The sequence below is a fragment of the Aplosporella prunicola genome (genome assembly GCF_010093885.1).
Source record: "Aplosporella prunicola CBS 121167 unplaced genomic scaffold K452scaffold_21, whole genome shotgun sequence".
NCBI lineage: Eukaryota > Fungi > Ascomycota > Dothideomycetes > Botryosphaeriales > Aplosporellaceae > Aplosporella > Aplosporella prunicola.
This window is the reverse complement of record NW_022983549.1, coordinates 129,418-155,230: the sequence shown is the minus strand read 5'-3', so window position 1 is coordinate 155,230 and position 25,813 is coordinate 129,418. Positions and strand designations below refer to the sequence as shown.

Genomic DNA, 25,813 nt, shown 5'->3' with positions numbered 1-25,813 from the left:
TCCAGCAAACACATTGTCTCATTAACTATCCATACCAGCTCCAGAATTTCCCTCATCCCAATCATCCATCGCGTGTGCCTTCATTAACCTGCCATCAAGACGCCAGTGTCACCTGGGCACACAAGAATGTGGCTCAAGTACTGTTTTTTGACTGCGCCAGAATGTCATACGCGTTACGGAAGCAAGCATAAATCGTCAGAAGGGGGTAGAAAAAGGAAGGTGTGAAGTCAACTAGCCAAGAGACCGGCGTGGTTATCAGCACGTGACGTTGTCAGCCAGTCGCTTGGCAGATGCAGTGGAAAAATGAAAAATTTTATGAACACGTTGATGTCTCGGTCCCGAAGAAGCCAAGATGTCGTGAGGGGTTGTCATAACCAAAGGAAAGTGATGTGCTAGCGCAATGTCAGTGCTGTCGCTTGTCAATGTAGATCAAGACCAAACTTACCGTTAAGCTGCATCTACAACCTGGAGCCGTGGATGACCTTGTAGTCGACGACCATCTCGTTGCCAGCGTCGTTGACAATGAGGACACGGATGGAGCCACGGCCGTTGTCGAAGGCGTCAGCAAGGCGCTTGGACAGGCTGGACTGGTCGAGAACAGGCAGGCCCTGCTTGACGTCACCCGTCTCGGTCATGGCGACGATGCGGCCATCCTCACGGATGTCGAGCACGCGGTACTGCTTGAAGACGGGGCCCAGCATGTTCTGGACGACGACCGACGGGGCCGGGTTGGAGATGAAGCTAGACTCCTCATGAAGCTGCTTGGTGAAGAGGTCGACACCCAAGTAGCGGTGCTGACCAGTCTGGGAGGAAGTCGTGATGCGAATCACCTGGCAAGGGCGGCCCTGAAGGATCAGGAGATCGCCAATGCGGACGTGATGGCAGGGAATGGTAATGGAGTTGGGAGAAGACATGGCGCTAGGCTCTGAGTAGCGACGGGATGAGCGAGGTTCGGGGTAGTAGCTGGAGGGAGCGGGGGCAGGAGCAGAGACTGGGGCGGGCGAGGGAGCAGTGTAAGTTTCCTTGACGAAGACTTCCTCGCGGTCAGGGTGAGGCTCGTGCTCCTGGTGGTGGTGGGCGGAGTGGCTGTGGCCGTGGATGGGGTGCAAGATGCGATCGGCGGCTTTGTGGAGACCGTGACGGAAGCTATGATAGTGGCCTTCGTCGTCGTAATATCCCATGTCACGTTTGTGCTTGGGTGGGTCGACGGTGGAACGAGTAGCGGTAGCGTCTACTCGATCCGAGTGGGCCTGCGAGTACCGGCCGTCGAACGACTCGGCACGCTGACCGTAACGGGGTTGCTGGTCAAAGGAGCCGGCGGCGTAACGGGACGCCTGGGTGAAGTCTTCGGCGATGGGGACCGAGTTGCGTTGACGATACTCCCTCTCGGTGAGGTCGATCTGAGAGTCGCCGTAGGTGGTGGGAGGGCCGTGAACGGTTTGGAACTCACGGTCGTAGGTGCGATCCTGGACGTTGATCTGGGCCTCGTCGTAGCGTTGGTAAGGCGCTTGGTAGCTATGGGGAACGAAGGAATCAAGTCAGCGGAGGGAAATGATCAATGGCAGGGGAGGCCGGGATGGGGCGGCGGTTAAGAAAGTCGGTGACCAGTCGCCCTGGCAACAAACGGGGTAGAATGACGCTATTGGCGCCGGCTAGAGGGGAGCCACAGGGGTCTTGGAGGCTGGGAGCGGCTCGTGTGCGCGATTTGTGCATGGGGATTGCCGGAAGCGGCGTGAGACTTACCGAGACTGCCGGTCGACGTCGAGCTCAAAACGAGAGGAACGTGGAGGCGGAGGCGGGTAGCGGGGGGTCTGCTCTCTCTCGTAGACGTGGAACTCCTCCTCACGGCGGACGGCGGGTCGATGACGGTCTCTTTCGTAGACGCGTACCTCTTCTTCGAAGTGGCGTTCCTTGGGCGGATGTCCTTCGAGGTGACCTTCCCGTCCAACGCGCGAAGACTGATCAGGTAGATTGACTTCGCTCTCTACCTTGACTTTTGTTGTTTCTGCTGTGACAGCGTCGCTCCGGTACGAGGACGGGAAGACACTGAAGGGGATCGGGACGCGGGCGTCAAAGTCCAGATTGACGGAGTCGCGGCGTTCTTCTTGAAGCCCTCTCGAACCGTTACAAGAACAATTCGAAAGGAAGTCAAGAAAGAACTTCTTGGCTCCTTATCTGGGAAGAAGCGGGCGGTGGAAGAGAGTGAAGCGTGGTCGGGGCCAGCGTCACAATCTTATGTCGCGGAGAGGTGTTGCGGGTGGGTGCACGCGCAATTGGCTGCAGAAGGGATGGAGGAAAGGGGGGAAGAGGATGAAAGAAGGGTAGGATGACGAGGAATACAAGTAGGCTGGCGAGTCGGAGGCCAGGTGGTGGAGACGAAGTGGGCGGCTGGGCGGTTGCTGTTGTTTGGGGCCCAAGCTCGCCCTCGATCGCCCACGACGCGCTAAGGCAGCTCTCCCCAGGCCACTGCAAATCATCGCACACCGTTACCCTGTTGAAGGGCCAACACCCGAGGTCCGCATAACCCTCTCTCTGCACAACAGCCATTGCTGCCGCCGCCTGATCGCGCGTCTCCACCTTCCCTCGTCGTGGGCTCCGGCCATTGGATTCTCCTCGTGTCCGGCGCGCCCATCATGCACACGTCCGCTTTCGGTCCCACCTGCCCACGTCCTCCGCACCGCGCGTTTCCAATTGGGCCGGTGGCTGCGATGGCTGGGGACGCCAACCTCACCTTTTCTTTTTTGGCCCCGATGGATGCGCCGTTGGAGAAATTTGGGGAACGAGCCCGTCACTCTTTCCTTACTTCCTGGAACACTATGCTGGCTCACGAAACCTCGGTGGCCTAGCCCCCTGTGCCGCCCGTCGAGACATCAATCAAACGCAGCCACTTGCATATGTTTACCACCCATTGCGCGCGCCAATGGCTTTCGCCCCGGCTGCACGCTGCTCATCTCCGCCCTTATATTAGTTCTGACGCATTCTGGAACGTCAATGGGGTTGAGCCTGCGCTGCGCTGCGCTGCTCGTTGCTGCGTTGGTGAGCTGTCAGATCTCTCTTGGCCATTGCGCCGCGCTTTCACGAGATAAATCAATTTGGCACATGAACGCCGAACGCTCACCTTCCGATAGGATAAGTCTCATGCAAAAGAGCTTGGAATTCCGTGTTTTGAGAGGTCAATTGCGCATCCTGGCATCTGCTTGACATTGGCTGATCGCGTAGCGCGAGCGCCTCACAAGAGATCGCTCCCAGTTAACCCGTGACCGGCAAAAGGCCGGCGAAACAGCCCGTCACACGGCAGAACAGCTGAAACGATAAGCACAGCCTTGAGCATCCTGTTGGGCAATGATCAGGACCTCTGCGCAAGCGGTTTTCCAGAGACTTGGGACCCAGAAGCCAGAAAAGATGTCTAATTGACAGTGCGCAGTTGTATTGACGAATATCCAGGGCAGCGATAGCGTCCCAGGCGAGTCTTACGCCCTACACCACCTTTAAGCTTCCGACAGCCAGCACCTCAAGGCCGTCAATACCTCGTGCACAGCCAGGCAAAAAAGCAAATGAACGTGGCGTATTTGGAAGCCGGCTTTTGAATTATCGATCGGACGCGGTGTAGGCTGCATATACTCACCAGCTATGGCATCTTTGGGTTCTACGTACATACACACGGCTGATTGCACATACGAAGTATGGAAATGTTTAAATAGATCTGTGGCAAAATGGTTGGCTTAAAGGCAGGCTCCCGCGAAATACCTACTCATGCGACGTTGATTTTTTGTCTCTTCTTATTCGGCTTCGTATTAATTTTAACACGTTTTACCTACATACAGGACAGGAACTTCCTCATCGCGCTTTAAAAGATCAAGTCTGAATGTCCGCTCCGTCGTCACCACCACACTCAACCAATCAACCTTCTCATCGCGCATCACAAGGCTCAGTTACCATGCCAGGCCCCTCGTCACCAACACCAACCACAAATCCACCATCTCAACAACCTGACGGACACAAGTTCAACTCATACCTCGAGTACCTACGCCATATCGAAAAGGATTAGCCCGAATGCAAGCGTCTGCGAGAATACCTCGAAAATTCCATTGAGCCATATTTCAACCAGTTTGGCAACAGCTCAATAAGCGCTATTGATGTAACTGGCGACGTTCAGCAGTGGAATGCTTCCGTTGCAGCATATGTTGCATACAGAGGCTCAGAACCTACTGATCAGTTAAAAGAGAAACTCAAGTCTTTCAAGCAAGAACTGGATGAATCTGCCAAGACAGCAGTCCACCGGATCGTTTTCGTGATTACTAAAATTCATCCTGACTACTTCATCATTGATTACCTGGGGATGACGTTGGGTATTGATCCAATTGTTTTCGATCATGTGCTATTCCCGGAGTCCCATTTTGGCGAATTTGGGAAATCATGGCCTACCGACGGTCAGTTGTTCTTGGCTAGTCGCCATCTACTGTATCTCGGCCGAAAAAGTTGGGACGGACAAGATGTCGATACTAGTAAGTATCCTATGTTCGCTTTCCCATCGCAGTTTTGTTTGCTAACGACTGGTGATTTTTAGCTATTATATTTTTCCCCTTCCAACATATGTATCCGGTAACGCTAATCAGGATGGATGATGAAGTTCAAGCTATTCCGATGACAAATGGGCGGCCAAGCATTTTCGATTCATCCGCGAGACCTTCTAGGCCACATGATAGGAGTAAGTGCAAGTGTTTTAACAGCCTTTACATAGTTCGCACCCTCCCTTTTGTAATATATTAACGGCTTTAAATTGTGTTGAAAATAAAATCAGTGTGAAGAGTAATGCTTATAAAATTAAAGGCGCCCAGTCGACCCTATCAATGAATCCAGCAGATCGTGAGGCTTTTCAGCTTCAAAAAGTTTTTATGACTTGTTTCCGTCAACATTCGAGATCCAGAAAACAGCCAGCTCTGCTCGCTTGCATCCACTGTCTATCCAAGATACAAATGAGATCAGAGAGATACAGTTTGGTATACGCCGAAAATAAAATTGAAAAGTGGGAAGAACTTGTCTATCATCACAAAGAACAATTTGGAGACACACCGGAGAGGGTATACAAAGGATTACGTAGTCAACGAGGCCTTCTCGGCCATGGCAAACATGCAACACGACATATACAGGATTTTACAGAACGCACACTCGACACTACCGACCCAAACACCAAGTCTCTGATTCTAGAAATTCAGAGCGAGCGTCAAGTCTTATTTGAAGTTCTTGAAACATCAATCTCTTCATTGAAGGACAGAATTGAGCTTCTATCGAACTTGATTTCCACGGAAAGTTCGATCAGAAGTATGGCCATGGCAAGCGAACAGATTGCAGGAAGCAAGCGGGTCAGATTGTGTAAGTAAAAATTCAGTATCCTCCTTTTGTAGACTTGAGCTAATCTGCCTCAAACCCCAGTGACCGTTCTTGCCTTTATTTTCTTGCCCATCAGTCTTGCATCTTCGATTTTCGGTATGAACATACAAGAAATCAACGGTACGGGAAAGAACATATGGTGGTTTGTTGTGATATCATTTGCGCTCATCGGACTTGTCATGCTCGTATGGCTTGTTGCGGTGGTGGGCATCCGCGTCTTTCATGCATGGGTTCAATCTTATATACCTCCCACCCGTGAAGGGCCAAGGGCACCAGAGAGCTGGAAAAGGAAGATGGACTTTAGAAGAAATCTAAGACGGGAGGGGATAGAGTTTAGGGAGTTTGTGGATGCAGCGAGGCCTAGATGGAGAACGGAATATACTGGGGAGGGTATACTCGATTGAGGGTTGTTATTGCATCCGATGAGGATGAGGTTCATCCTTCCAATCCATGTTCAATCTGATCCGTCCCGTCCATTTTTGTAAGCAGAACGGAACAGATCAGACGGGGCCCTGTTAATAAGGGTACCATTCCGTCCATCCCATTCATGTTTTACAGGGACGGTGGCGGATCGAAGGTGGTATAGGGATGGATTTGAAACAGTACGGGGCAGGACAATTGAATACGGATGGTATTGAGGGGTAATATGCCGAATTAGGCCTAAGAAGGTATACCTAATACGTCCCATAGTATGTGCCCGCGCCTTTCCCTATACTATGCCTTCTATAAGGTAAGTTCTTATCGGATTGAACCTAAGACGCCCGTCCCTAGTCCAACTTACTGGTTGAATTGTAAGGGATTACGGATTACCGTCCGCCACCAAGACATGGACTTGACGGATTGGATTGGACGGTTGAACACCCTGATACAGATTTTAGAGACAGTCATCGGATATGAAAAGCGACAAAAACGATTCTATCGTCGGGAAAACATGAACATATACAAAATCAAAAGCTGTTGATCAATCTTGCCTTGAGAGATGAAGGCAGCTTATGCTTCAAGCATCCTTTTTCCCAGCATCTTGCTCGGTCGTTACTTCCTTTTTCTATCAGCTTTTTACAGCAGCTTCACTCCTTCCCAGCTCTCAACACGTTAGCTTCCTCGATCTTTTCACGCAGCAGTCAACGCTCTCCCAGGGGTTTCGCGGAAAGCTGTCGTGCGGAGAACATCGCCATCACCGTGGAAAGAAGACCTCAACACTCCAGCGAAAAACACCACCATCACCATGGAAGAGGATGAAACACCAGATGCCAAGCCTCTCCTTGCCCTCGTCGTCTTCAACCGGGAAGACAAAACCAGGCGCCGAACAGACGTTATCGAGGTGGCCAAAACGTTGACCTTCCCTGACTTTAACAAGGCCATCGGACGCCTCGCCCTAGCCAACAACATCACTGCTGCCCGAGGATGGCAGCTACAATGGCCACTCCGGGTCCTGTGGGACCTGGATGAGGAAAGCATCGACAAAGAGTTCGAACGTGGTGAAGCAGGTTCACTGCCGGCGACCGTCTTTCAGGCCATAATCCGGGAAGATAACTTTAGGAGCCTGCTGCAGATGATCGAAAAGCGAGGCGGCAAAGACGTCATTTGGGTAGAGGCGCAGAAAGTGCATGAGGCCTTTGACGAGGTTGACAGGACCAATGCTACCATCCCCAGGAGCCAGAAAACGGAGCAGACGGCGTCTGGCAGAGATGGACCAAACGGGACCAAAAGTCTTCAAGACAGTGCTTACAGACAGCAAACAAAGCAGACACCAAGCATTAACCCACAACAACAACCCTCCGTCCCAACACCCCAGCCTCCCAAGAAAGACACACGCCGCAACAGCCGCGGCCACAGCCTCTCACCAATCAAACCAAAAGCGCGCGCAAACCGCACATCCGGCTCCCGCCCCAGCAGCGCCACCAAGCTGCACCGCCCCAAGCCCACATTTCCGAACCTCAACCCGCTTATCTACGGCGACGACCCCGCTGACCCGCGCTACACCGCTCTCACGAACTACAAGTTCGTCACCGAGCCGCACCCGAAAGGCCGCCCAATCCTACGGCGCTGGAAGCGACTAGACAAGCACGGCGAGTTCAGCATCATAGCGCGCGCCGAGGAAGCGGAGATGAAGAGCCGCGGCGTCGATTACGATGCTTACATGAAGCGGGCGCGGGAGCGGGACGCCGTGGCTAGGGAGTTGTCGAGCATGGCGCGCGTGGAGGACAAGGTCAAGCTGGTGGGCCGGTGGGGGTATGTGCATGGCGAAGTGGAGGATCGGTCTACTGAGGGCGGAGACGACGAAGACGGAGCAGGCGACGAGGCGGCCAGCGGGACGGGGACGAGCGCAACGCAGGCGGCTGAGCGGGAAGTCAAGAACCACGTCGGCCTTGTGGCTCGACGGAGGGGAAACATGCCCTTCTTGACCGACGACGACAGCTCGGATGACGAGCGCACTTTGCCTGGCCAGGAGGTCTCTCCGAGCGTGGGCGCCTTGTCGCGGGCTTCGCTGTTGGGGGGCAAGGAATCGAAGCGGAAATTCTCGGTGGAGGAGGATGCGGACCGTGGCCGTGATAGTGAAAGCGGGTTTCAGGGGGAAAGGCCGCGCATGCTAAGCTTGTGAAGGAGTGCGTAGTTGGTGAAAGGGCAGTAGTATGAGCGTGAGGCTTTATTAGCATTACTTGGAAGCGAGGGGATGAGGGATGGGTTCATTTGGTATTTAGTTTACTACGGACGAGACTATTATACAAATACATAGCTAGCTTCAGCATTGGATAGCACAGCCGTAAGTAGGAAATAGGAAATTCACAGACTAATCCCTCAGTAGATAACAGTAAATAGAGACAGTAGTCTTTAAACGGATCGTACGTTACTTCTTTAGGTCGGACATACGGGCATTTATGTCACTATCGAAGTAAAGTGAAGGACGATTAATCACATTCTATTAATTAGATTACAACTCGCAAGCTTATAGCCGCCTAAGTACTCCATCTATTCTTAACTATATACTTGAGAATAGTCGTAGAGAAGTACATACGGTAGATACAATCACTAAACTCCCAGTTATAAAACAACATGCTAATATAGAAGGTAAAAAAAGAAGCTAACGCTTACCACGTTCGGGAATCGAACACGGGCCCTCATGGGTTTAAAACAAAAAGGGAAGCACCTTGATCCTCACACACATGGATGCTTCGTTTAGTGCTGGTGGATTGGGGGAGCTTCACACCACCACGCTAACCAGGATCTTGTTGAAGAGAGTATTGGTTTCGCTGTTTATATACTAGCACCTGGCTGGTCTGTTACAGAGGAGAGAAGCGTGTCAAGTAGTAAGTAGCACCGTATCAATAACAGCTATCTCCCGGCTACTTTAGGAAGATATTACGTTCGTTTATATAGTTGTAATGTTCTTTTAACCTGTCATTACAAGAGCCTTGTATAGCTATAAAGTTATAGAGGGAGAACATATATCTATATATAATAATATAATAACTAAGAACTAAAGCTAAACAGGGTAACTTCACTTCAAGTCGTTAACCGCTACTTTTATATAAAGATTAGTTGAGTCATAGAACCTATTTAGAAGGAGCTGTCTAACCCTCCTTCTATCTATACTAAACAGTCTAGAAGGAAGTAGCAACTCCCTCCTAAAGATCCCCTATTTTATTTAGCTTAAATAGAGGTCTTCCTAAACACTTCTTCCTTTTACTAAACATCTTTCAAAACATGGAGCAAATCAATAATCACACTACTTCTATTAATAACACTCCTAATCCTAACACTGTCAATCTACTTTACGGTCTCACTGACAAACGCCACTCTAAAACACAAACCATTTATATTCCCACAACCATTCCCCTCCCCGATCCTCTCAACATATCTTCTTTTGAGATCGCCATTGCGCGTCACATCACCGCTCACCCCACCACCAATGGGCATGACATACTCCTTCGCCCACCTTATTGCGTGGTCTGGTCTGCCCAGAAAGACCTAAAACTCACCCTGCTCTTGGACCGTAAATCCAAGCTACTGAGCGCAGAACTCAGGATGGACAACCTCCGCACTCTTTTTGACATGGTGAGGTTACGGGGCGGCAAAGACGTCATTTGTGTCGAAGGGAGTATCCACGAACGAAAAGACTTCTCCGAAGAGGAAGGTGTGGGGGAGGAAGGGGGGAGTGAAGGGCAGAGTAGCACGCTTCCACACCAGCAGTCACCACCACTTCACAGCGCCAAAATGGCGAGACCGCGCCCACCTCCGACGCCATTGGGCGACCATCATGCCCAAATCTTTCACACTTCACTCGCAAATCTACGACACCACGCTCTTGTGGACAGCCTTCAGGAGCAAGACATAACGGCGCCACACCCCAAGGAACGCAAACGAAAACGCGAGAATGAGAGCACAAGCATGGCACCTGTCCTCCATGCACATATTAGCAGCTGCAACGCTGGCGCTCGTTCTCCCTCTCCTCTCGGGTCCGCTTCAGAACAAACTGTGACACAACCCAACACAAAGCGCCAGCGACAACAATCCCATCCTCAGCCCGCACCGGCAACCTCACCAGAACAAACTATGCCTCTCCGTCCAGTTAAAGCGCGGCTGCACACCCTCCGCGAACTCCACGCACGGCGCCTCGTCGAGCTCGGCGGGCCTGATCTCACCTCCGTTCAGACACTGGACGACCAGCACCCGCGGTCCAGGACCTCAAACAGCCCGTCACAAGCTCGCCCACCGTCCAACCCCACCACACCACTTACCTCAGTCTCAAGTTCAAAGAACGGCGCTCTGCTGAGACGATGGACCACATCTGCGCCGCTGTACGCGCCTAGAGAGAAGAGTGCGAGTGTGGACCTAGCGTACGACGCAGTGGCTTCAGCAGCTGCACACCCATCCCCATCTCCCGCGCCTCCGTCCGCATCTGCACTGCCAGCACAGAAGCGCGCTCCCGAGCGTACAGGTCACTGGATCGGAGGCTTCCCAATGGGCGAAAGCTCCGACTCAGACTCAAACCCAGACCCGGACACATTTCCCAGTGCAAGCGCGCAACAGACGCGGCGAACCGCTGCCTTTACTCCAGCCGCGCCTGCCAGCACTGTCAAAGAAGCTGCTAAGGGTGCGGTGGCGCCGCTGGTTATACTGGAGGACGAGATGGATGAGGCAGACGAGGGAAATACCTGGGACGGATTTATTGCGGAACTGAAGAGAGCTGGGGGATGGGAAGACGATGAGGACGATGATGGGGAGGAGATGTGTGTGCGATAGCAGGACGCCGGCCCGCTCGCGCAACCAAGTGAGTGAGTGGCGGGGCGGGCGTGTGCGTGAAAGGAATGAAGGAGACGGGAGTAACTTTACGAATGGGCATGGGGTGGAAAATGGTGGAGAGGGATGGATGAATGACGATCTAAACGACAGCTAGAGATCTCTTTCTTTTCTTTGTCGGTTGGACATACCAATGCCATAGCACATCAAATCAAACCACACCAAGCAAATCAAACCCCACCACCCGCGCTTGCCCACACACGCAGATACAAACCGACTAACAGAGAGAAAGAAAGAGGCTAGGTCGGTTTTATGGGTGGGTGTACTGTACATATACATATATATATAAACAAACATACATATATACACGAGTGATCAATACCAAAAAAAAAAAAAAAAAAAAAAAAAAAAAAAAAAGAAAGAAAGACAAAAAGAAACCAAGAAAAGCCCAACCCACCAACCCACCCACCAACACATCAACACACTACCTACGCCCCACCCACAAAACGCAGCACATCCTCCAGCGCGACCCTCTGCACCGCCTCCGCCGGCATCTCAGCCTCAGGCACGCCCCGCACCGCCACCGCAACCATGTAGTCCGCCTCGAACGCCTGGATCGAGAGCTTGACGTCTGCGACTAGCGCGCCCTGCCGGTAGACGTGTATGTCTTGTACTTTTTCGCCCCAGGGGGAGTTGGGCGCCGCGGCCGCCCTAGGAGCCCTCACATTCCTAAACTCGACCTCCCTTAACCAGCCCGCCAGCATCGCCTCCCCAGTCAACTTGATATACGCCTCCTTAAGGCACCAGAACGTGTAGAAGAGGCGCAATTTCTCCTCTACGATGACGTCGGATAGGAAGTGCACTTCTGTCCCCCCTTCCCCATCACTACCCCCACGCCTCGCGCGGAGCGTCACTCCCCTCGAACAGCAGCTCTCCAGCGCCTCCGCCCCAACCTCAGACGTGAGAATGGTCGTCCCGTCCGGGAGCTGCAGAACCGTGGACCCCGGGAGCGTGTTCATGGCCGCGAGGTCTGCGGGCGAGAAGAAGTCCGCGTAGATGTCTAGCCAGGCGGCGAAGCCGGTGGGCGAGCCGTCGATGGTGCGGTAGTCGTTGCGCTCGTTGACGCAGACGACGTCGACGCCTAGTTCCACATCAGTGACCCTACCCTTACTCCCACCAGCACCACCACTACCGCTACCGGCAGTAGCATTGGCGGTAGAACCAAAAGCAGGCCTCCTCCCCCACCCCACCAGCGCAACCAGCCCCGCCTGGTGCGACACGTTGAACGTGACATCAGGGACGGGCGTCCCGTCCGGGGCGACGTAGCAGGGCTTGCCGTGGACGGGGTCCGGGGCGCGCGCGAAGGCGATATCGCGCCATGGGGCGTGCAGGCGGTGCGCGATGAAGGCGCGTTTGAGCAGCGCGGAGGCGAGGCTCATGCGCGCGTCGCGCAGGAAGTGCTTGCGCGTGACGGTGTCGCGCTCGTCGGAGGAGAGGAGGGAGAGGAGCGACGAGGCCTGTGGGCGAGGGTGTTAGTGGAGAGAGGAGAGAGGAGGGTGGGTTGGAGGTTATGCTGGTGGGTGCTGGTGTGGACGCACAGAGGTCTGCTCGATTCGCTCCCCGTCGTCCCAGAGGGAGCGCGTGTCTAGGAGCCAGCAGACTAGGCCAGTCGTCTCCTCCATGGCTGCGACGTCGGTGGTGCAGTGACTCGCGACGCGGGCATGGCCGTCTTATGTAGTAAGCACAGCTGAGGATCTAGCTGTAGTGGGGCCGCGAGAGGTCGGAGCTGGAAGCCCGCGCCTACGCGGGGCTTCGGCGCAAAGCCGCCCGCCGCCCGCCTTATCGATAGGTACCGCTGGACCCTAGCGGCTGATCGAATTTAGGGCGTCATCGGCGGGCACTTTTCTGGCGCCGCAGCCACCCTCCGCAACGATGACTCGACGACACCTTTTCAAACGACCAAGACGAAGATGACCAAGACGAGCGCCCCCCAGACGGTCACGGTCGGCGTGCTCGCCCTGCAGGGCGCCTTCAGCGAGCACGTCCAGCTGCTGCGCCAGGCCGTTGGCGAGCTCAAGGCCAAGCGCGTCGACGATGACTCACAGTGGACGCTGCTGGAGGTGCGCACGCCCGACGAGCTCGCCCGCTGCAATGCCCTGATTCTGCCGGGCGGCGAGAGCACCACCATGTCGCTGGTGGCGCAGCGGTCGGGGCTGCTGGAGCCGCTGAGGGAGTTTGTCAAGTAAGGCTTCCATGACCAGAGACAGCATGCATTGCTGAGCAGAAAGCTGACTACGCAACCAGAGTCCAACGCAATCCCACCTGGGGCACTTGTGCCGGCCTGATCCTGCTCGCCGAATCCGCCAACCGCACCAAGAAAGGTGGACAGGAGCTCATTGGCGGCCTGGACGTGCGCGTCTCCCGCAACCACTTTGGCCGCCAAACCGAGTCCTTCCAAGCGAACCTCGACCTGCCGTTCCTCGCACACACGCAGGGCGTCGCAGCGCCTACCTCCGAACGTCCCTTCCCCAGCGTGTTCATCCGCGCGCCAGTCGTCGAGAAACTTTTGCCCCACGTCGAAGGCATTCAGGAAGAGGAGGCTCAGGACGTGGACGGCACGATTGTCGCGCCAAGTAAGGTTCCACAGGGCGATGTTGCCCGGCAAGAGTTTGAGGCAAGCGTCGAAGTTATGGCGAGGTTGCCGGGGAGGGCGAAGGCTTTAAGTGATGGCACGACCACAGCCAAGGACGAGGGAGAGGAGGGTGACATCATTGCCGTGAGGCAGGGGAATGTTTTCGGGACCAGTTTCCACCCAGAGTTGACGGGCGACGCAAGGATCCATGTGTGGTGGTTGGAGCAGGTTCTCGAGGCACTGCGGAGGCAACACGCTGCCAGCGCCTGAAGCAGCGCGTAAGATGAACCATCTAAGGATAGACAATTTTGGAGTGCTGGCATCTGTACATGATAGAAAAGAGATAGATTGATGGCGCAGGATATGCAACCCGCTGTCAACTCAGCAGACTTGACCTTTTTGTAGCGCGTCGCACCAATGCCGCAAGAAGCTCGAAGAGCAGGTATAGCCCCGAAACGCCTTATTTCCCCGACCGCAATGCTCCCAATGATATCCGGAGACTTGTCTACGCTTATCTGTAAAAGTCGTCCTTGTCGGCGTCCACGGCTCTGCCATATCCACCGCGGCCGGGATCGTACTCGTCGCGGTACTCGTCGCGCACTTGGCCACCGGACTTGCCACGTCTGCGTCGATGCATTAGCGTTTGCTGCCCATGGATGCTCCGCCTGTGATACGTACCCGTACTGCCTTCCCTCCGCGAAGCCCTCGTCCAAGTCGGTACGGATGATGCGCTCGTCCAGCTTGGTGCCGCCAATGTACTTCATGCAGTCAAGCGCATCCTGGTGGGTGTAGTACTCGACGAAACAGAAACCGCAGGGCGTCTTTTGGTAGCGGTCGAGGCCCATGACCAGGCGCTTGATCTCACCGCACTTGGCAAAGAGCTCGTGGATCTGCTCCTCGGTGGTGTAGAAGGACCTAGGTAGCTCGTTAGTTTTATGCTTAATTCACGCTATGCCAAGTCTGGAGGCGCACAGGTTGCCGACGTAGAGGGTCGTCGCATCCTTCAGCTTGTCCTCGAAGTCGGGCGTCTTCTCGCGGCCGCGGTACTCGTCAGGCTCATCTCCCTCGCGCACATATCTGCGCTTGCGGTTCTGTCATTGGCGTCAGCACGTCTGCGCCGAAGGGTCAATCGCATGCGGGCGGTTGCATGCCTTGCTAGCGGCGTAGGAGCTCGGCTTGTCGAGGCGGTCGACGGTGTTGCGCGTGGTCGGGGGAGGCATTTTGTTGTTGTCGGGACGGAGGTTGCATGGGCGACGGGCAGCTTGCGGATTTGATGAAGCTCATAGGGCTGTGATTGGTCGGCCGAAGAAAAGGCGGCGCCCGCATCGCATCCCGGTCTGGAGCTTCTCCAGCACAAACACACCCGCCCTCGCGTCGCGCATTCCATTGCCCGAAACATCTCGCCCTATCCACCCCCGCCGCCGGTTTGTGGGCTCTGGCGCGCAGCCACTCATAAACAACTCCGCAGAACAATTTCCGCCTTTCGACATTGAACCCAAAGGACTTGCGACAACATCCAGATGCCCAGAGTTCTCAGCTACACGCCCGCGTGGCTGTCGCGCGGCTCGCCTGGCTTCGAGGTCTTCAACCAGACCTCTGTGAAAGGCAAGTCGCCCAAGGCCACGAATGGCGCGACCAAGGAATCCCAGGCTGGCCCCAACCGCACTATCGCGTACCGCGGGAATGAGGTGTTTGTGGTAGCCGGCAGCGAATTGCGCTGGGCAGACCTAATACAGCTTAGGGAGTTTGGCTCTCCAAATGGCCACAGTGAGTTCGCGCAGAGCCTCAGAAGCAGTCGCGGCCCGCGCGAAGTCTTGGAGAGCGTGGAGGAACCGGAGCAAGCTTACAGAGTATGTCTGCACGTGCGGATGGAGACGACTGTTTGCTAACATGTACCACAGGTCCTCAAGACGAATGTCTCTGGTCAAATCACCCAGCTTGTCGTTTCTCCCAATGACGATTATATGGCCATCTGCACTTCGCACACCGTCCACATCGCCGTCCTGCCCGACCCGTCGCATCTTTCTTCCGAAGACAATGGACCCATCAGGCTCAAGACGTTCCAGCTCGGCCCCACGGCCCACGTACTCGACCAGGCGCCACTAGCATCTGTCTTGTGGCATCCTCTCGGCCGTCACGGCCGCTGTTTGGTAACCGTCACTACGGACGCCAATGTGCGTCTCTGGGAGATCAACAGGGAGAACCGCATATCTTTCAGCGAACCGGAGCTCGCCGTGGACTTGAAGAAGCTCGCCAGTGGCATCGACTCCATGGAGGATTTCAGAGCCGCTAGGATCAACGACAAGACGGGTTATACTCCCGATTCGTTCGAACTCGAGGTCGCCTCGGCCTGCTTTGGTGCCTCTGGCAAGAACAAGGGTGAGCGTGGTTGGGGCCCCATGACTCTTTGGGTTGCCATGAAGAGGGGTGATATCTACGCGCTCTGCCCCCTGTTGCCGAAGAGATGGCAATATGCTACCCAGCACGTAGCCCCACAATATCTACGCAGTCTGGCCCTCCCGATCCAGGCGAAAGCCACCGAGCTCGATGAAGAATCGGACGACACCTTCATCCAAACTTGTGACCAGCAAAACGAATGGCTAGAGGGAATAAGATACGAGCTCGAGGAGGACGAGAACACGGGCGATGTTCTAGAGATTTACTCGAGGCCTGCCACCCCCGGGCCCATTCCTAGGCTGCAGGGACCCTTCCTCCTCGACGTCGATATCGACGAAGATTTCAAAATCACCGACATTGCGGTCGTGACTTCTGGTGACGGAAGTGCCCTCCCTGACATCGAAGAGGTCAGAGATGCAGCGAGCGACAAGGAGGACCCGAACGTTGCCGTGATCTGCTTCCTTACTAACATGGGCAAGCTGCACATTTGCCTTGATTTTGACGGCGTCGAGGGGCAGTGGCTCCCGAAGGAGAGAGTGAGTTGTACGAAAAGCTTAGTTGTAATTGCTGCTGACATGCGCCAATTCAGGCCTTTACGACCGATATCTATCACGAGACTCCATGTCTGATGTTGTTTGAAACTGTCGAACTGCTGACGGAGAAGCCTGCAGGAAAATTGTATCATCCACTGTTTACGGCAGATGCAAAGAGCGGCTCGGCCCTGTTTGTTTCGACCGAGGCTGGAGCTTACTTTGTCGGAATGAGTTCCTGGCTTCAACCACTGCAAGACGAGCTCACCAATACCGAAACTGAAGGCACGGGCATGAGAATTGATGCACTCATGAGAGGCCCCGGTAGCCTTGTCGAGAGCATTATCACCTACCGGCAAGACCAATACCAGGAGGCACAACACTTGAAGAGTGCGTGTGTCGTCCTGTCCAACCCCGAGCTCGGTTACTTCATCCTCACGGCAGAAGGCTCCCAGCCCTACGCCGCGTCACTCGACTCGCCCGACGCAGACTACGATGACAGATACGCGTTAATCACCTACGAGCACGAGCCGGACAAAATCCATATCCCAGAGCCATGGCCGGCATACCAGCCGCCGCAATCGCTATGGGCACAGTCACGCCTGCCGCCTTTCCTGGAGGAAGTCGTGCCCTCACGGCACAAGCACCTCCTGAAGCAGGAGATCCGCCTCTCGACGGCGACGCTCGACATACTGACCAAGGCGCACCGCGTCCTGGTCAAGGAGACGCAGCAGCTGGGCCAGGCGGCGTCGAGCCTCTTCACGCGCTGCCAGCGGCTGCAGGACGAGCTGCGCGACCAGATCCGCAAGGCGAACGACGCGGCGGGGCAGATTGAGAGCATCACGGGCGAGGACGAGGACGACTACGCCGGCAACGACGACGCTAACGGCGAGCGCGTGGTCGGCAGCGCCAAGATCGAGAAGCGCATCCAGGATGTGCGGGACAGGCAGCGGGAGCTCTTGGAACGGACGGAGCGGCTGCGCGCGAAGCTGGGACGGACAGGCACCCGGGCCTTGAGCGACAGGGAGAGGGCATGGTTCGGAGAGGTGGACAAGATGAAGGAACAGCTTGCGCGGGAGGAGGAGGGCGAAGATGCAGCTGCGCCGGGCCGCCGGATCGACGAAGTCAGGCGCTTGCGCGACGATCTGGTTGCACAGGCGCGCGAGCTGGCGGAGGCGCAGAAGGAGGCGGAGAAGAAGGCCGAGGGGCTCGAGGAGGAGGAAGCCACTGCTGCTGGGGTGGTCGTGCCGAGCGAGTTTAGGAAGGAAAAGGTTCGCCAAGTTATGGCGCTTTTGGAGAGGGAGACTGCGATGGTGGAGGCGGCGACGAAGAAGCTACGGAGGATGCAGGTTAATGCTGCGTAGGTGGTGGTGGTGGTGGCGGCGGGTGGGAGTGGGTGGGCTCCTGGAACGAGGGCCTTGGCGAGAGGGTGCGTGCTAAAGATAGATAGGCTTTTGGTGTCAGCGTGGAGAGCCGACCGTGGTGGTGGCGATGACGACAACGGATGGATGGATGGGTGGATAGGTGGGCTGGTGGGTGAGGTGTGGTTGTGTACTTCGCTCTGTACGACTTATGGTGGTGCTATCGTTGGTTAGCTAGTTAGGTAGTTGGCTATGTAGCGGTACTTGATAGGCAGCGTCTTGGGTATGCGTGTGCGTTGGTGTCAGCTTATAGTGATGGTGATGAGTGAGATTATAGTTCTGTTGCTTGACTGGGTAGCTACACAACGTTGTCGTCTGCAACTAACTATTCCACCTATCACGTTAGCTACATATCTATGTATCTACCAAGTCCCTCGACACACACCAACCGCCGCCCTCATTGCCGCTGCACACTCACGTCACTTAGCTCAGCGTGGAAGGGGGAAGGAAGGAAGGCGAAAGCTTCCCCATCGCCGCCCGAGACTTGCTTTGCTTCCCACTGCGTACGATAGTGAGCATAGCCAGGCAGACCGAACCCCAAACCCAAACCCAACGCCAAACGCTCCATCACACCAGGCTACCGTGACACACGCGCGACCTCACACCCTCAATCACTCGCATCCATGACGACGCACGATATAGGCGCGCGCGCCAAGCTTGCCGTCACGTCTGCCGAACGCGAACGTGGAGCACGGCCCGTGGGCGAGCGAGCGCAAGAGCAGTGAGACGAGAGCAGCCAGTGGTGAGTGGAGGCAACAGGGAAAAAAAGCGCCGGGCGCTTACAGCAGCTGCACGGACGCGCACACGGGCAGCCAATGGGAGGGCAAAGGCGTGCTGAGCGCGGGAGCGCTAGCAACGACCGCTAATGGCGATTGGTTGGCGTGCAGCGGATCTGCGAAGATGCGTGATGGAGAGGCGAGTGGACTGGCGTTTAAGGCGCGGGGGCGCCGCTGCGCTGCGGCGTGCTTCTTCTTGGTTGCTTACTGCTTTGCACTTGATTCTCTGAGGACAAGGAAGATACTCAAGAAAGACGACCGACCGTGCCGACGTGCTGGACTGATCCGACGACCGACATACTCTTAGCCGCTGGGATCCCGACTTGCCTATTTGACTGTCTGGTCAAGCGTAGTAAAGGCTTGGTAGGACTCTTGGATCTCTTGTCTCTTCTTCTTCTTCTTCTTCTTCTTCTTCTCTCTCGGACCTCTTCCCCATCCAGCCGGTTTGGTTTGGACAACATCGACAACGATACCGACATACGATCCCCGGTCTAGCTGGTAGACAGTAGACGGACTGCCGCCGCCGAAGAACAGCTCCTACACATACCTTACACAATGGCACGGACAACGATATCAACTCTCTCGAGCTCGCCTCTCTCGCGCATGCTCGCGTTTGCGCTAATCGCGAGTTGGTGGAGCGCGCTCGTGGCCGCGCACACGGTCATCACGTACCCGGGCTGGCGCGGCAACAATTTGCACACGAACGGGACGAATGAGGACGAGACGATCAAGCCGGGGTCGCTGGGGATCAACTACGAGAACGGGAGCTACACGTTTCCGTACGGCATGCAGTGGATGTATCCTTGTACGTGTTGGCCTTTCCCTTCCTCAATACGGACCCCATCAAGAAGAAAGAAAAAAGATATAAACAGCAAGGAAATGCGAGGAAAAATACAACGATGAAAGAAGGCTAATGTACGTTATCTCTGCACAGGTGGCGGGCTCCCAACCTCCCAAAACCGCACCAAATGGCCCATCAGCGGCGGCGCGATCGGCGTGCAGCCGGGCTGGTTCTCGGGGCACAGCAAGGCGTTTTTCTACATCAACTTGGGCGTCGGCACCGAGCCCGTCAACATGAGCCACGTCATGGTGCCCGTGTTCCAGATCAACGGGCCCTCCAACGACATGTACGGCGGCCAGTTCTGCCTCCCGCAGGTCCCGCTGCCAAATGATATCCCTGAAGTCAAGGTCGGCGACAACGCGACTATTCAGGTTATTGAGGCCGCCCAGCATGGCGCTGCGCTTTATAGCGTATGTTGCTCTTCCTTTTCCTCTTCCTCTTCTTCATTTTCCTCTTCATCTTCCTCTCCTTCTAAACTGCTTTCACAACACTATAACACTGTTTGCTGACGTCCATCCCCCTATTCTTCCAGTGCGTCGACATCACGTTCGCAGAACCCCACGACGTGGCAGAAGTCACGCCGGATAACTGCAAGAACACAACCGACCCCGACCAGCACATCACGTTCGACCTGATCTACGCGACCGAGAACCAGAACGCTGCCGCGCCGGGGTCGGTGCTCGCGGGCGCGCTGCCCGTGCTTGCGGCTCTGGGTGCTGCGCTGGCTTTGCTGTGATGCTGAGCGCAGCGCAGCGGAGCGGAGAGAAGCAGAGGCTAGTGGACAGTGAAGCTTTGGAGGTGCGATGCATTGGATGTGAAGACTGGGCTGGTTGAGCGCGCTGCTGGAAATACCGCCTCTCGATCGCTCGCTGAACCACGGCTCGTCGGGGCGCGGAATACCCACTTGTTGTAGATATGCGATTGCGCCTGCGCTTGCGCTTGCATTTTTGATGGATGGACGGACGGATGGACCGGCGCGTCACGGCCGCTTTTTCTTGTTTTTGGACCTTTTTCTTAGTTGATTCCCCACGTTAATTTTTTCTTTTTCTTTTTTTATATACAGGATTCCATTCCGTAGGACGCTTCTGGGAAGCTGCGGGATGCGCGGATGGAGTGGATAGATTAGGTTAATGCAGTTGTAGTGGTATATGACGACGACGACGACGACGACGATGAGGATGAGGCTTTTGATCTTTTCCATCCATGTGTTGTTCATATTTGGAAGACGTGGTGCGTTTGTGAGTGAGTGAGTGCTGCTTCTGCAAGAAACACTGAATCGTGAGGGTGGTGTTGGGCTGGGTGCGTTATTGCGAAGACTAGTTTTATATGTAGGTGCCGGAGTCACTGGACCTGGTTGGTTTTCGTATTAGGTGTTTTTCTGTGTCTGGTCTTACGTGCTGAGACGCTCTGAAAATAGTTTGTATATATAGCTGTCCTTGCGGTTTGCTGGCTTCATGTGTTGAATACCCAGCCGCCTCTGACAGTGCGCCATGGAGGGACCACGGCATATCCTGACAGAAAATACCTTGCCGGGTACCAAAATACCCCGAAAAGAAAATCGGGCGTCAGTTACGACACGCAGGTGAGTGGGATCGTGGTTGTGGGTTGTGATATCTAGGCCCGCGAGGATATTCGACGTCGTCATCGTTTGGTCGCGGTGCGGGTCGTCATTGTGTTATGTGTGGGACGAGCATCACCTGTTGCTGCTGTGGAGTCATGGAGGTCGAGCAATCCCTGTCGGATTTTCCGTAGCTTACGTTTAATCGTCTCGGGCGAAAACTCCGATTCCTGAGGGTCGTCTGCGCGAGCCTGCTAGGTTGCGAGCAAGCTAGTTTTGATGGCGGTCTGCCTTGCGTTTTTGTTATCGCAATGGAGCTACACAGGCAAAGGCAAAGGCAGAAGGGAAAAGACTGGTTGACGAAAGGCATTTGGAGAGGGCGGGCAAGAACCGGGCATATGTTTTTTGGTGAATTGGACTGGGTTGTTCAAAACTTTAAATGCTCACCGGCAATATTTGTTAGATTGGGGACGAGGCCATGGGGCGGGGAGTATTTAAGCTCGGCGATCAGTGTTTCTGAGCAGGTATATAAATTTGCTGATGTCTGGAGTTGCAGACATATTGCTGTCCTTGACCATGACCGCTCCTTCGTAATGAACAGCCCTGCAATTCTGGAAGATCGAAAGTTTGTTTCTATCTAGTTAACAGCCCGAATTGCAACAGTAACTTTATTTATTTATTTATTTATTTATTTGTTTATTTATTTTAATACATGTATATATCGACGTCTACGTAGCGCACGCCACACCCGCCGCCACGCCACGGCTCTACCCGGCGCACCCACCCCGCTCACCAAACATCATCGCGCAGCAGCACCAGCACACCACAGCTCCAACACCTACATACAACCCACAACGCCACCGCAACCCACGATTCTCGCCCTCGACGCACCACCAGCAATGGCCCAACCGCGTTCCTAACACCCCTTCCAACCAACCACCAACCACCCTCGACCCCACAACACCACCACACCACCAAACCAGCGCCAAAAACCTCAGCGCAACCCACCACCACACGACGCCCGCCCGCCCGCACAATGCCACACACAGCGCGCCGCGCCCCCGCGCCCCCTCCCTTCTCCTCCCGCACCAAACGCGCCACCCTCCCCCTCGACGACGGCTGGAGCGTCGTCACTACGACCAAGAGCGCGCGCGCCCGTCCTCGTCGCCGCGGCCCGCCTTCTAGTACCACGACGACGACGACGACGCCGAATGGCAGCACGAGAACTACGCTTGCGGCTGCGGATGAGGAGTTGGATCTTCATGGCTCGCAAGATCCGCACGACATGCTCACGGCCCATGTGCCCACTGGCCCCATGCCCATTGCGCCCGGCACGACGAAAGCGCGGGTCCTGCACCGCGTGAACACGTGCCGGACACGCTGGGCAGAGAGCGCATGCGCGGCCGAAGTGCGGAAGCTGGTTGCGCGGGCGGGGCAGGCGAGGAAGCGCGGCAGCAGGCTCCGCCGCGCAGTGTGTCTGGGGCTGGGGAGCCTGAGCGGGGAAAACGCCGCGCTGTGTGCGCGCAGCGTGTGGCAGCTGGTGGCGTTTCTGGAGCTGGTGAAGCTTGTAACGGGGCGAGACGAGGCGAGTGGGGAGGACGTGGAGGGGGAGAAGGTGGACGTGCAGGTCTATGCTGAGGACCCGGTGTTTAATGCGCTGGATGAGGAAGTCTTAAGAGATGTTGGCGTCGTGGTGCTCAGAGCTGCAGAGGGCGAGGTCGCGGCTTCAGCGCAGCATATCGCGCCCGACTGCATGGTGTTTGCGCCGTTTATGCCGTGGTTCGTGATGCTGCCGCATTTTCTGCGCGATCGGCATCCCGCGCTGTATATTGGCAGCGATGTGGCGGACATGCTGGAGGCGGCGCAGAGGCGGGCTGACGGGTAAGTGTCTAGTCCGCTTACCCTTCTTTGCACTACTTTTTTTCTCCTCTGGCCCTTGTCTCTGTCACGCCCTCAGTTGCACCCGCGCGCTAACACACGCAGACATGACGCCACGCCCCTCGACCACGTCAGCGTGCTTGCTGCGCGCGCTTCTCTGGCACAGAACCGCGACACAGCGCCCTTTCCGCTGTTCGACTTGCTGGATGGCGCGTTGAACCCGATGGTGGTGTCGTGGGTGAAGCGGGAAGATGACGATGACGACGACGACGACGACGACGAAAGGGAAAAGGGGGAGAGCGAAAGGAAAGAGGATGCGGATGCTGGGGAGCAGCTGGTGGAGGGCGTAAAGGGGCTGCATGTCTGAAGGCCCACTGCGTGGCGCGGCTCCCTCGCCCTTGTCTTGCCTTGCGAGGCTTTTGCCTGACACGGGCAGGCATGGAACTATATGCCCGCCAGCACTGAGAGATGGTGCACAGGCTGGCTCGTTGGTGTGCTGCGCGAGGTGGCCGTCTGGTCTCTCCTCCCATACACACTGCGGGAAAAGAAACAAGTCCGCCAAAATTCTGTTGGCGTAGCGCAGAATGCTGTTATACCCGTCGCGTCTGGCGCATGGCTAGTATGGCTGCCTTGAAGTGCCGTTGTTGTGTTAGGTGTGTACATACAGTACCACAAAGCACACTCCCAAAGCATCTGCGCCTTTTTCCTCGCTGAGGCGCGTGGTCTTGTTTCTTCTTCTTCTCTTCTCGTTTCATTTAGCCTTGTCACATTCCGTCTCGATCTACTTTCTGTATTCTGGAAATGCTGCGCGATAGGTATATCCTGCATCTCCCCTCTTTTCCTAGGCATACAGGTCGAGGCCTCTTGACCCGCCGAACTCACACCCACTCACCCACGCACGCATTGTCCTGCACCGGTCTAAAACACAGCTTCCAGCCCCAGCCCAAGACGTACCATACCGCATCAACCAGCAACCAAACACCACCACCACCACCACCACCACCACCACACTCCCACCCGGCACGGACTAGCTCCTCGCTCCCATTGGCCAGACACCAAGTTAGCTAGCTAGCTCGTACTCGTACCACTCGTACCACCTAGTACGGAGTTCGCTTACGCCACCATCGCCAACGCCGACGAACTCCGCACTTTGTCCCAACGCCGATGCCGATGCCTAAGCCTGACTTCTCACGCCCGCACGCCACTCTACGAGTACTCTACTGCACCGGCAAACAACAATATCTGTGCTGCTGGAGCCGACACGCTGGGACGCTTGAGCCGATAGGTACTGAGGATTTCGGCTACGCTGGGCGCAGTACTTACCCGCAAGAACTCCGTGAGCTAGGCCGCTCACCTTACTCCGCTCCACCACCACCACCACCACCACCGGCAGCACATCAAAATGACGCGCTTCTCACTCCCCTCCCAACTCCGCACCCCACAGCACCAGCAACAACAACAAGCGCCCAACTCCCGCTCCCCTTCCAACCCCAACAGCACCACCCCCAACCTCAACAACAACCACGATCCCCGCGTCAACGACGGTCCCCGCGTCAACCCCGCCCGCCGCCGCAACGGCAAGCCCCCCTCGTGCGAGCCCTGTCGCCGCGGCAAACTGCGCTGCGACCACGTGCTCCCGACGTGTGCGCGCTGCGTGCGTCGCGGCACCGCTGCTAAGTGCGTTTATCACCCTGCGCCGCTGACGAGGGTGAGGGGCGTGAGGGGCGTTGAGGCTGCTGGGACGAGGAGGGGTGCTGCTGCGCCTGCGACACCGTCGCCTTCGCCGCCGCAGTTGCTGTCGCAATCCCAACCCCAACCCCAACCCCAGCCGCAGCCGCTTGCCGCGACGGGGTTTCTGGGCTCGACGAGCTATGCGGCTGTGTTAGCTGAGCATGAAGAGGATGGGCATCAAGAGGGAGAAGAAGGACGAGAAGACGAGGAAGACGAGGAAGACGGGCAGGCAATCTCCACCCCTGCCTCCAATAACAGCAACAACGACAGCTTCTTCCACAGCGGCGAAGCAGCAGCAACACGACCACCAGCACCACCAGCACCACCCGCCCCCAACGACCGCATAGCGCAAGGCGCCGAAGTCCTCGCGCTGCTGCAAGACCTGCCCGTCTTCGAGCGCTTCATCGACCGCTGGTACAGCGTCAGCGGCGGGGGCATCATAACGAGCGCGCCGCTGCTCAAGCAGTGGACGGAAGCGCTATGGGCGGCGCACGGGGACGTGCTTCTGCAGCAGCAGCAGACGGGTTCGGAGGCGGGGGCGGCATCCGCACGGCTAGGTGAGCTCTCGGCGCGCGTGTGGTGGAACTCGCGCGGGCGGCTCACGGGCAGGAGCGCGCGCTCGGTGCGGGAGTGGGCGGCCAGCACGTCGGGCTGGAAACTCCGGTGGGAGGTCGTCGGCGTGACGATGGCCGTTGTCGGCCTCTCGTGCTCTGTCTTGCCGGACTGGGACCCGTTGCTCGGCGGCGTCGCGTATCGCTATGGTGGCAGACGGGGGCTGATTAAGAAGCTGTCGTGGGCGGCGGACTCGTGCTTGGCGTTTTGCGAGTCCTTGTGCTTGCTGAACGATGTTGGCGTGTGGTTGATGTTTGAGGCGCACGCGCTGTTTGTGTACCTGCACGGCGAGGCCAGTGAGTCGCTCTCCCTCCTCCCCTTTCACCCACCACCACTACTGCATACTACTACTAAATACTAACACGCACGCACCCCACCCAGGCTACACGAGCTACCAACGCAGCGGGCACGTCTTCAACGCGCTGATAGCGCTGGGCTGGCACCAACCCAACCAGCACAACAACCAAGGCGAAAAACAAAAACAAACCTACCAGCAACCCGCCTTCTTCCTCGCCGAGCAGCGCACCCGCCTCTTCGCCGCCGCCTACGCCCACGACAAATGGCAGGCTGCGTATCTCGGGCGCCCGCCCCGCCTCAGCCACCGCTACTGCGCCGTCGGCCTGCCGCTCGACGTCTCGGACCACGCGCTGCTGGCTGATGAGCCGGGCGTGCTGGCGAGGGAGCTTGAGGCGCTGGATGAGGGCGGTTGGGGCAGGGAGAGGGGGAGCGGTGCTGAGGGTGGAGGAGGGGGGAGGAGGGCTTGGGCTAGGGCTTGGGTCGCGTATTGTGTGAGTGTTTTTTTTTT

General features: G+C 56.3%; 12 protein-coding genes across 12 annotated transcripts in view; 9 read left to right on the top strand and 3 right to left on the bottom strand.

Moving 5' to 3' along the window:
• Positions 1 to 180: 180 nt before the first annotated feature.
• K452DRAFT_78885 (uncharacterized protein) lies at positions 181 to 1,477 on the bottom strand. Its single transcript, XM_033547148.1, has 2 exons — positions 446 to 1,477; positions 181 to 392 (listed from the first exon to the last, which is right to left on the bottom strand). Exon 1 carries the CDS (start codon positions 1,179 to 1,181, stop codon positions 459 to 461), a length of 723 nt encoding a protein of 240 aa, XP_033394687.1. The 5' UTR covers positions 1,182 to 1,477; the 3' UTR covers positions 181 to 392; positions 446 to 458.
• A 3,251-nt stretch (positions 1,478 to 4,728) lies between these two features.
• On the top strand, positions 4,729 to 5,866 carry K452DRAFT_78876 (uncharacterized protein). The gene is made up of 2 exons (XM_033547147.1): positions 4,729 to 5,373; positions 5,434 to 5,866. Exons 1-2 carry the CDS (start codon positions 4,851 to 4,853, stop codon positions 5,793 to 5,795), a joined length of 885 nt encoding a protein of 294 aa, XP_033394686.1. The 5' UTR covers positions 4,729 to 4,850; the 3' UTR covers positions 5,796 to 5,866.
• Positions 5,867 to 6,616: 750 nt separating this feature from the next.
• Positions 6,617 to 7,993, top strand: K452DRAFT_300558 (uncharacterized protein; the record flags this gene model as incomplete). Its single annotated transcript, XM_033542343.1, has 1 exon — positions 6,617 to 7,993. One exon carries the CDS (start codon positions 6,617 to 6,619, stop codon positions 7,991 to 7,993), a length of 1,377 nt encoding a protein of 458 aa, XP_033394685.1.
• Positions 7,994 to 9,096: 1,103 nt separating this feature from the next.
• On the top strand, positions 9,097 to 10,929 carry K452DRAFT_360720 (uncharacterized protein; the record flags this gene model as incomplete). Its single annotated transcript, XM_033546366.1, has 1 exon — positions 9,097 to 10,929. One exon carries the CDS (start codon positions 9,097 to 9,099, stop codon positions 10,633 to 10,635), a length of 1,539 nt encoding a protein of 512 aa, XP_033394684.1. The 3' UTR covers positions 10,636 to 10,929.
• Positions 10,930 to 11,015: 86 nt separating this feature from the next.
• K452DRAFT_290072 (uncharacterized protein) lies at positions 11,016 to 12,214 on the bottom strand. The gene has a single exon (XM_033540937.1). The coding sequence runs from the start codon at positions 12,069 to 12,071 to the stop codon at positions 11,121 to 11,123; it is 951 nt and encodes a 316-aa protein (XP_033394683.1). The 5' UTR covers positions 12,072 to 12,214; the 3' UTR covers positions 11,016 to 11,120.
• A 388-nt stretch (positions 12,215 to 12,602) lies between these two features.
• K452DRAFT_233114 (uncharacterized protein) lies at positions 12,603 to 13,534 on the top strand (the record flags this gene model as incomplete). The annotated part of the gene is made up of 2 exons (XM_033537281.1): positions 12,603 to 12,874; positions 12,937 to 13,534. 2 exons carry the CDS (start codon positions 12,603 to 12,605, stop codon positions 13,532 to 13,534), a joined length of 870 nt encoding a protein of 289 aa, XP_033394682.1.
• Positions 13,535 to 13,775: 241 nt separating this feature from the next.
• On the bottom strand, positions 13,776 to 14,484 carry K452DRAFT_328343 (uncharacterized protein; the record flags this gene model as incomplete). The annotated part of the gene is made up of 4 exons (XM_033544975.1): positions 13,776 to 13,887; positions 13,943 to 14,179; positions 14,237 to 14,355; positions 14,416 to 14,484. The coding sequence occupies 4 exons, from the start codon at positions 14,482 to 14,484 to the stop codon at positions 13,776 to 13,778; spliced, it is 537 nt and encodes a 178-aa protein (XP_033394681.1).
• Positions 14,485 to 14,673: 189 nt separating this feature from the next.
• K452DRAFT_360718 (uncharacterized protein) lies at positions 14,674 to 17,710 on the top strand. Its single transcript, XM_033546365.1, has 3 exons — positions 14,674 to 15,114; positions 15,166 to 16,197; positions 16,251 to 17,710. Exons 1-3 carry the CDS (start codon positions 14,785 to 14,787, stop codon positions 17,553 to 17,555), a joined length of 2,667 nt encoding a protein of 888 aa, XP_033394680.1. The 5' UTR covers positions 14,674 to 14,784; the 3' UTR covers positions 17,556 to 17,710.
• Positions 17,697 to 18,314, top strand: K452DRAFT_78852 (uncharacterized protein). The gene has a single exon (XM_033547146.1). The coding sequence runs from the start codon at positions 17,838 to 17,840 to the stop codon at positions 18,237 to 18,239; it is 402 nt and encodes a 133-aa protein (XP_033394679.1). The 5' UTR covers positions 17,697 to 17,837; the 3' UTR covers positions 18,240 to 18,314.
• Positions 18,315 to 19,006: 692 nt separating this feature from the next.
• K452DRAFT_196837 (uncharacterized protein) lies at positions 19,007 to 19,875 on the top strand (the record flags this gene model as incomplete). Its single annotated transcript, XM_033535969.1, has 3 exons — positions 19,007 to 19,193; positions 19,323 to 19,639; positions 19,762 to 19,875. Coding segments are annotated over 3 exons (618 nt in total), but the record flags the coding sequence as incomplete, so codon positions are not given.
• A 1,751-nt stretch (positions 19,876 to 21,626) lies between these two features.
• Positions 21,627 to 23,071, top strand: K452DRAFT_78736 (uncharacterized protein). Its single transcript, XM_033547144.1, has 2 exons — positions 21,627 to 22,668; positions 22,771 to 23,071. The coding sequence occupies exons 1-2, from the start codon at positions 21,824 to 21,826 to the stop codon at positions 23,030 to 23,032; spliced, it is 1,107 nt and encodes a 368-aa protein (XP_033394677.1). The 5' UTR covers positions 21,627 to 21,823; the 3' UTR covers positions 23,033 to 23,071.
• Positions 23,072 to 23,791: 720 nt separating this feature from the next.
• K452DRAFT_78786 (uncharacterized protein) overlaps positions 23,792 to 25,813 on the top strand; it is a 2,426-nt gene continuing 404 nt past the window's right edge. The window contains exons 1-2 of the mRNA XM_033547145.1: positions 23,792 to 25,304; positions 25,390 to 25,796. Coding sequence (XP_033394676.1) covers positions 24,068 to 25,304; positions 25,390 to 25,796 — 1,644 coding nt within the window. The 5' untranslated portion in view covers positions 23,792 to 24,067. The remainder of the gene's footprint in view (positions 25,305 to 25,389; positions 25,797 to 25,813) is intronic.

Coding starts and splice junctions, on each gene's coding strand:
- K452DRAFT_78885 (XM_033547148.1), bottom strand. CDS start 1,181: ATGGGATATTACGACGACGAAGGCCACTATCATAGCTTCCGTCACGGT.
- K452DRAFT_78876 (XM_033547147.1), top strand. CDS start 4,851: ATGAATCCAGCAGATCGTGAGGCTTTTCAGCTTCAAAAAGTTTTTATG. Junction 5,374..5,433: donor AAGCAAGCGGGTCAGATTGT/GTAAGTAAAAAT, acceptor CTCAAACCCCAG/TGACCGTTCTTGCCTTTATT.
- K452DRAFT_290072 (XM_033540937.1), bottom strand. CDS start 12,071: ATGAGCCTCGCCTCCGCGCTGCTCAAACGCGCCTTCATCGCGCACCGC.
- K452DRAFT_360718 (XM_033546365.1), top strand. CDS start 14,785: ATGCCCAGAGTTCTCAGCTACACGCCCGCGTGGCTGTCGCGCGGCTCG. Junction 15,115..15,165: donor AACCGGAGCAAGCTTACAGA/GTATGTCTGCAC, acceptor CATGTACCACAG/GTCCTCAAGACGAATGTCTC. Junction 16,198..16,250: donor AGTGGCTCCCGAAGGAGAGA/GTGAGTTGTACG, acceptor GCGCCAATTCAG/GCCTTTACGACCGATATCTA.
- K452DRAFT_78852 (XM_033547146.1), top strand. CDS start 17,838: ATGCGTGTGCGTTGGTGTCAGCTTATAGTGATGGTGATGAGTGAGATT.
- K452DRAFT_78736 (XM_033547144.1), top strand. CDS start 21,824: ATGCCACACACAGCGCGCCGCGCCCCCGCGCCCCCTCCCTTCTCCTCC. Junction 22,669..22,770: donor GCGCAGAGGCGGGCTGACGG/GTAAGTGTCTAG, acceptor TAACACACGCAG/ACATGACGCCACGCCCCTCG.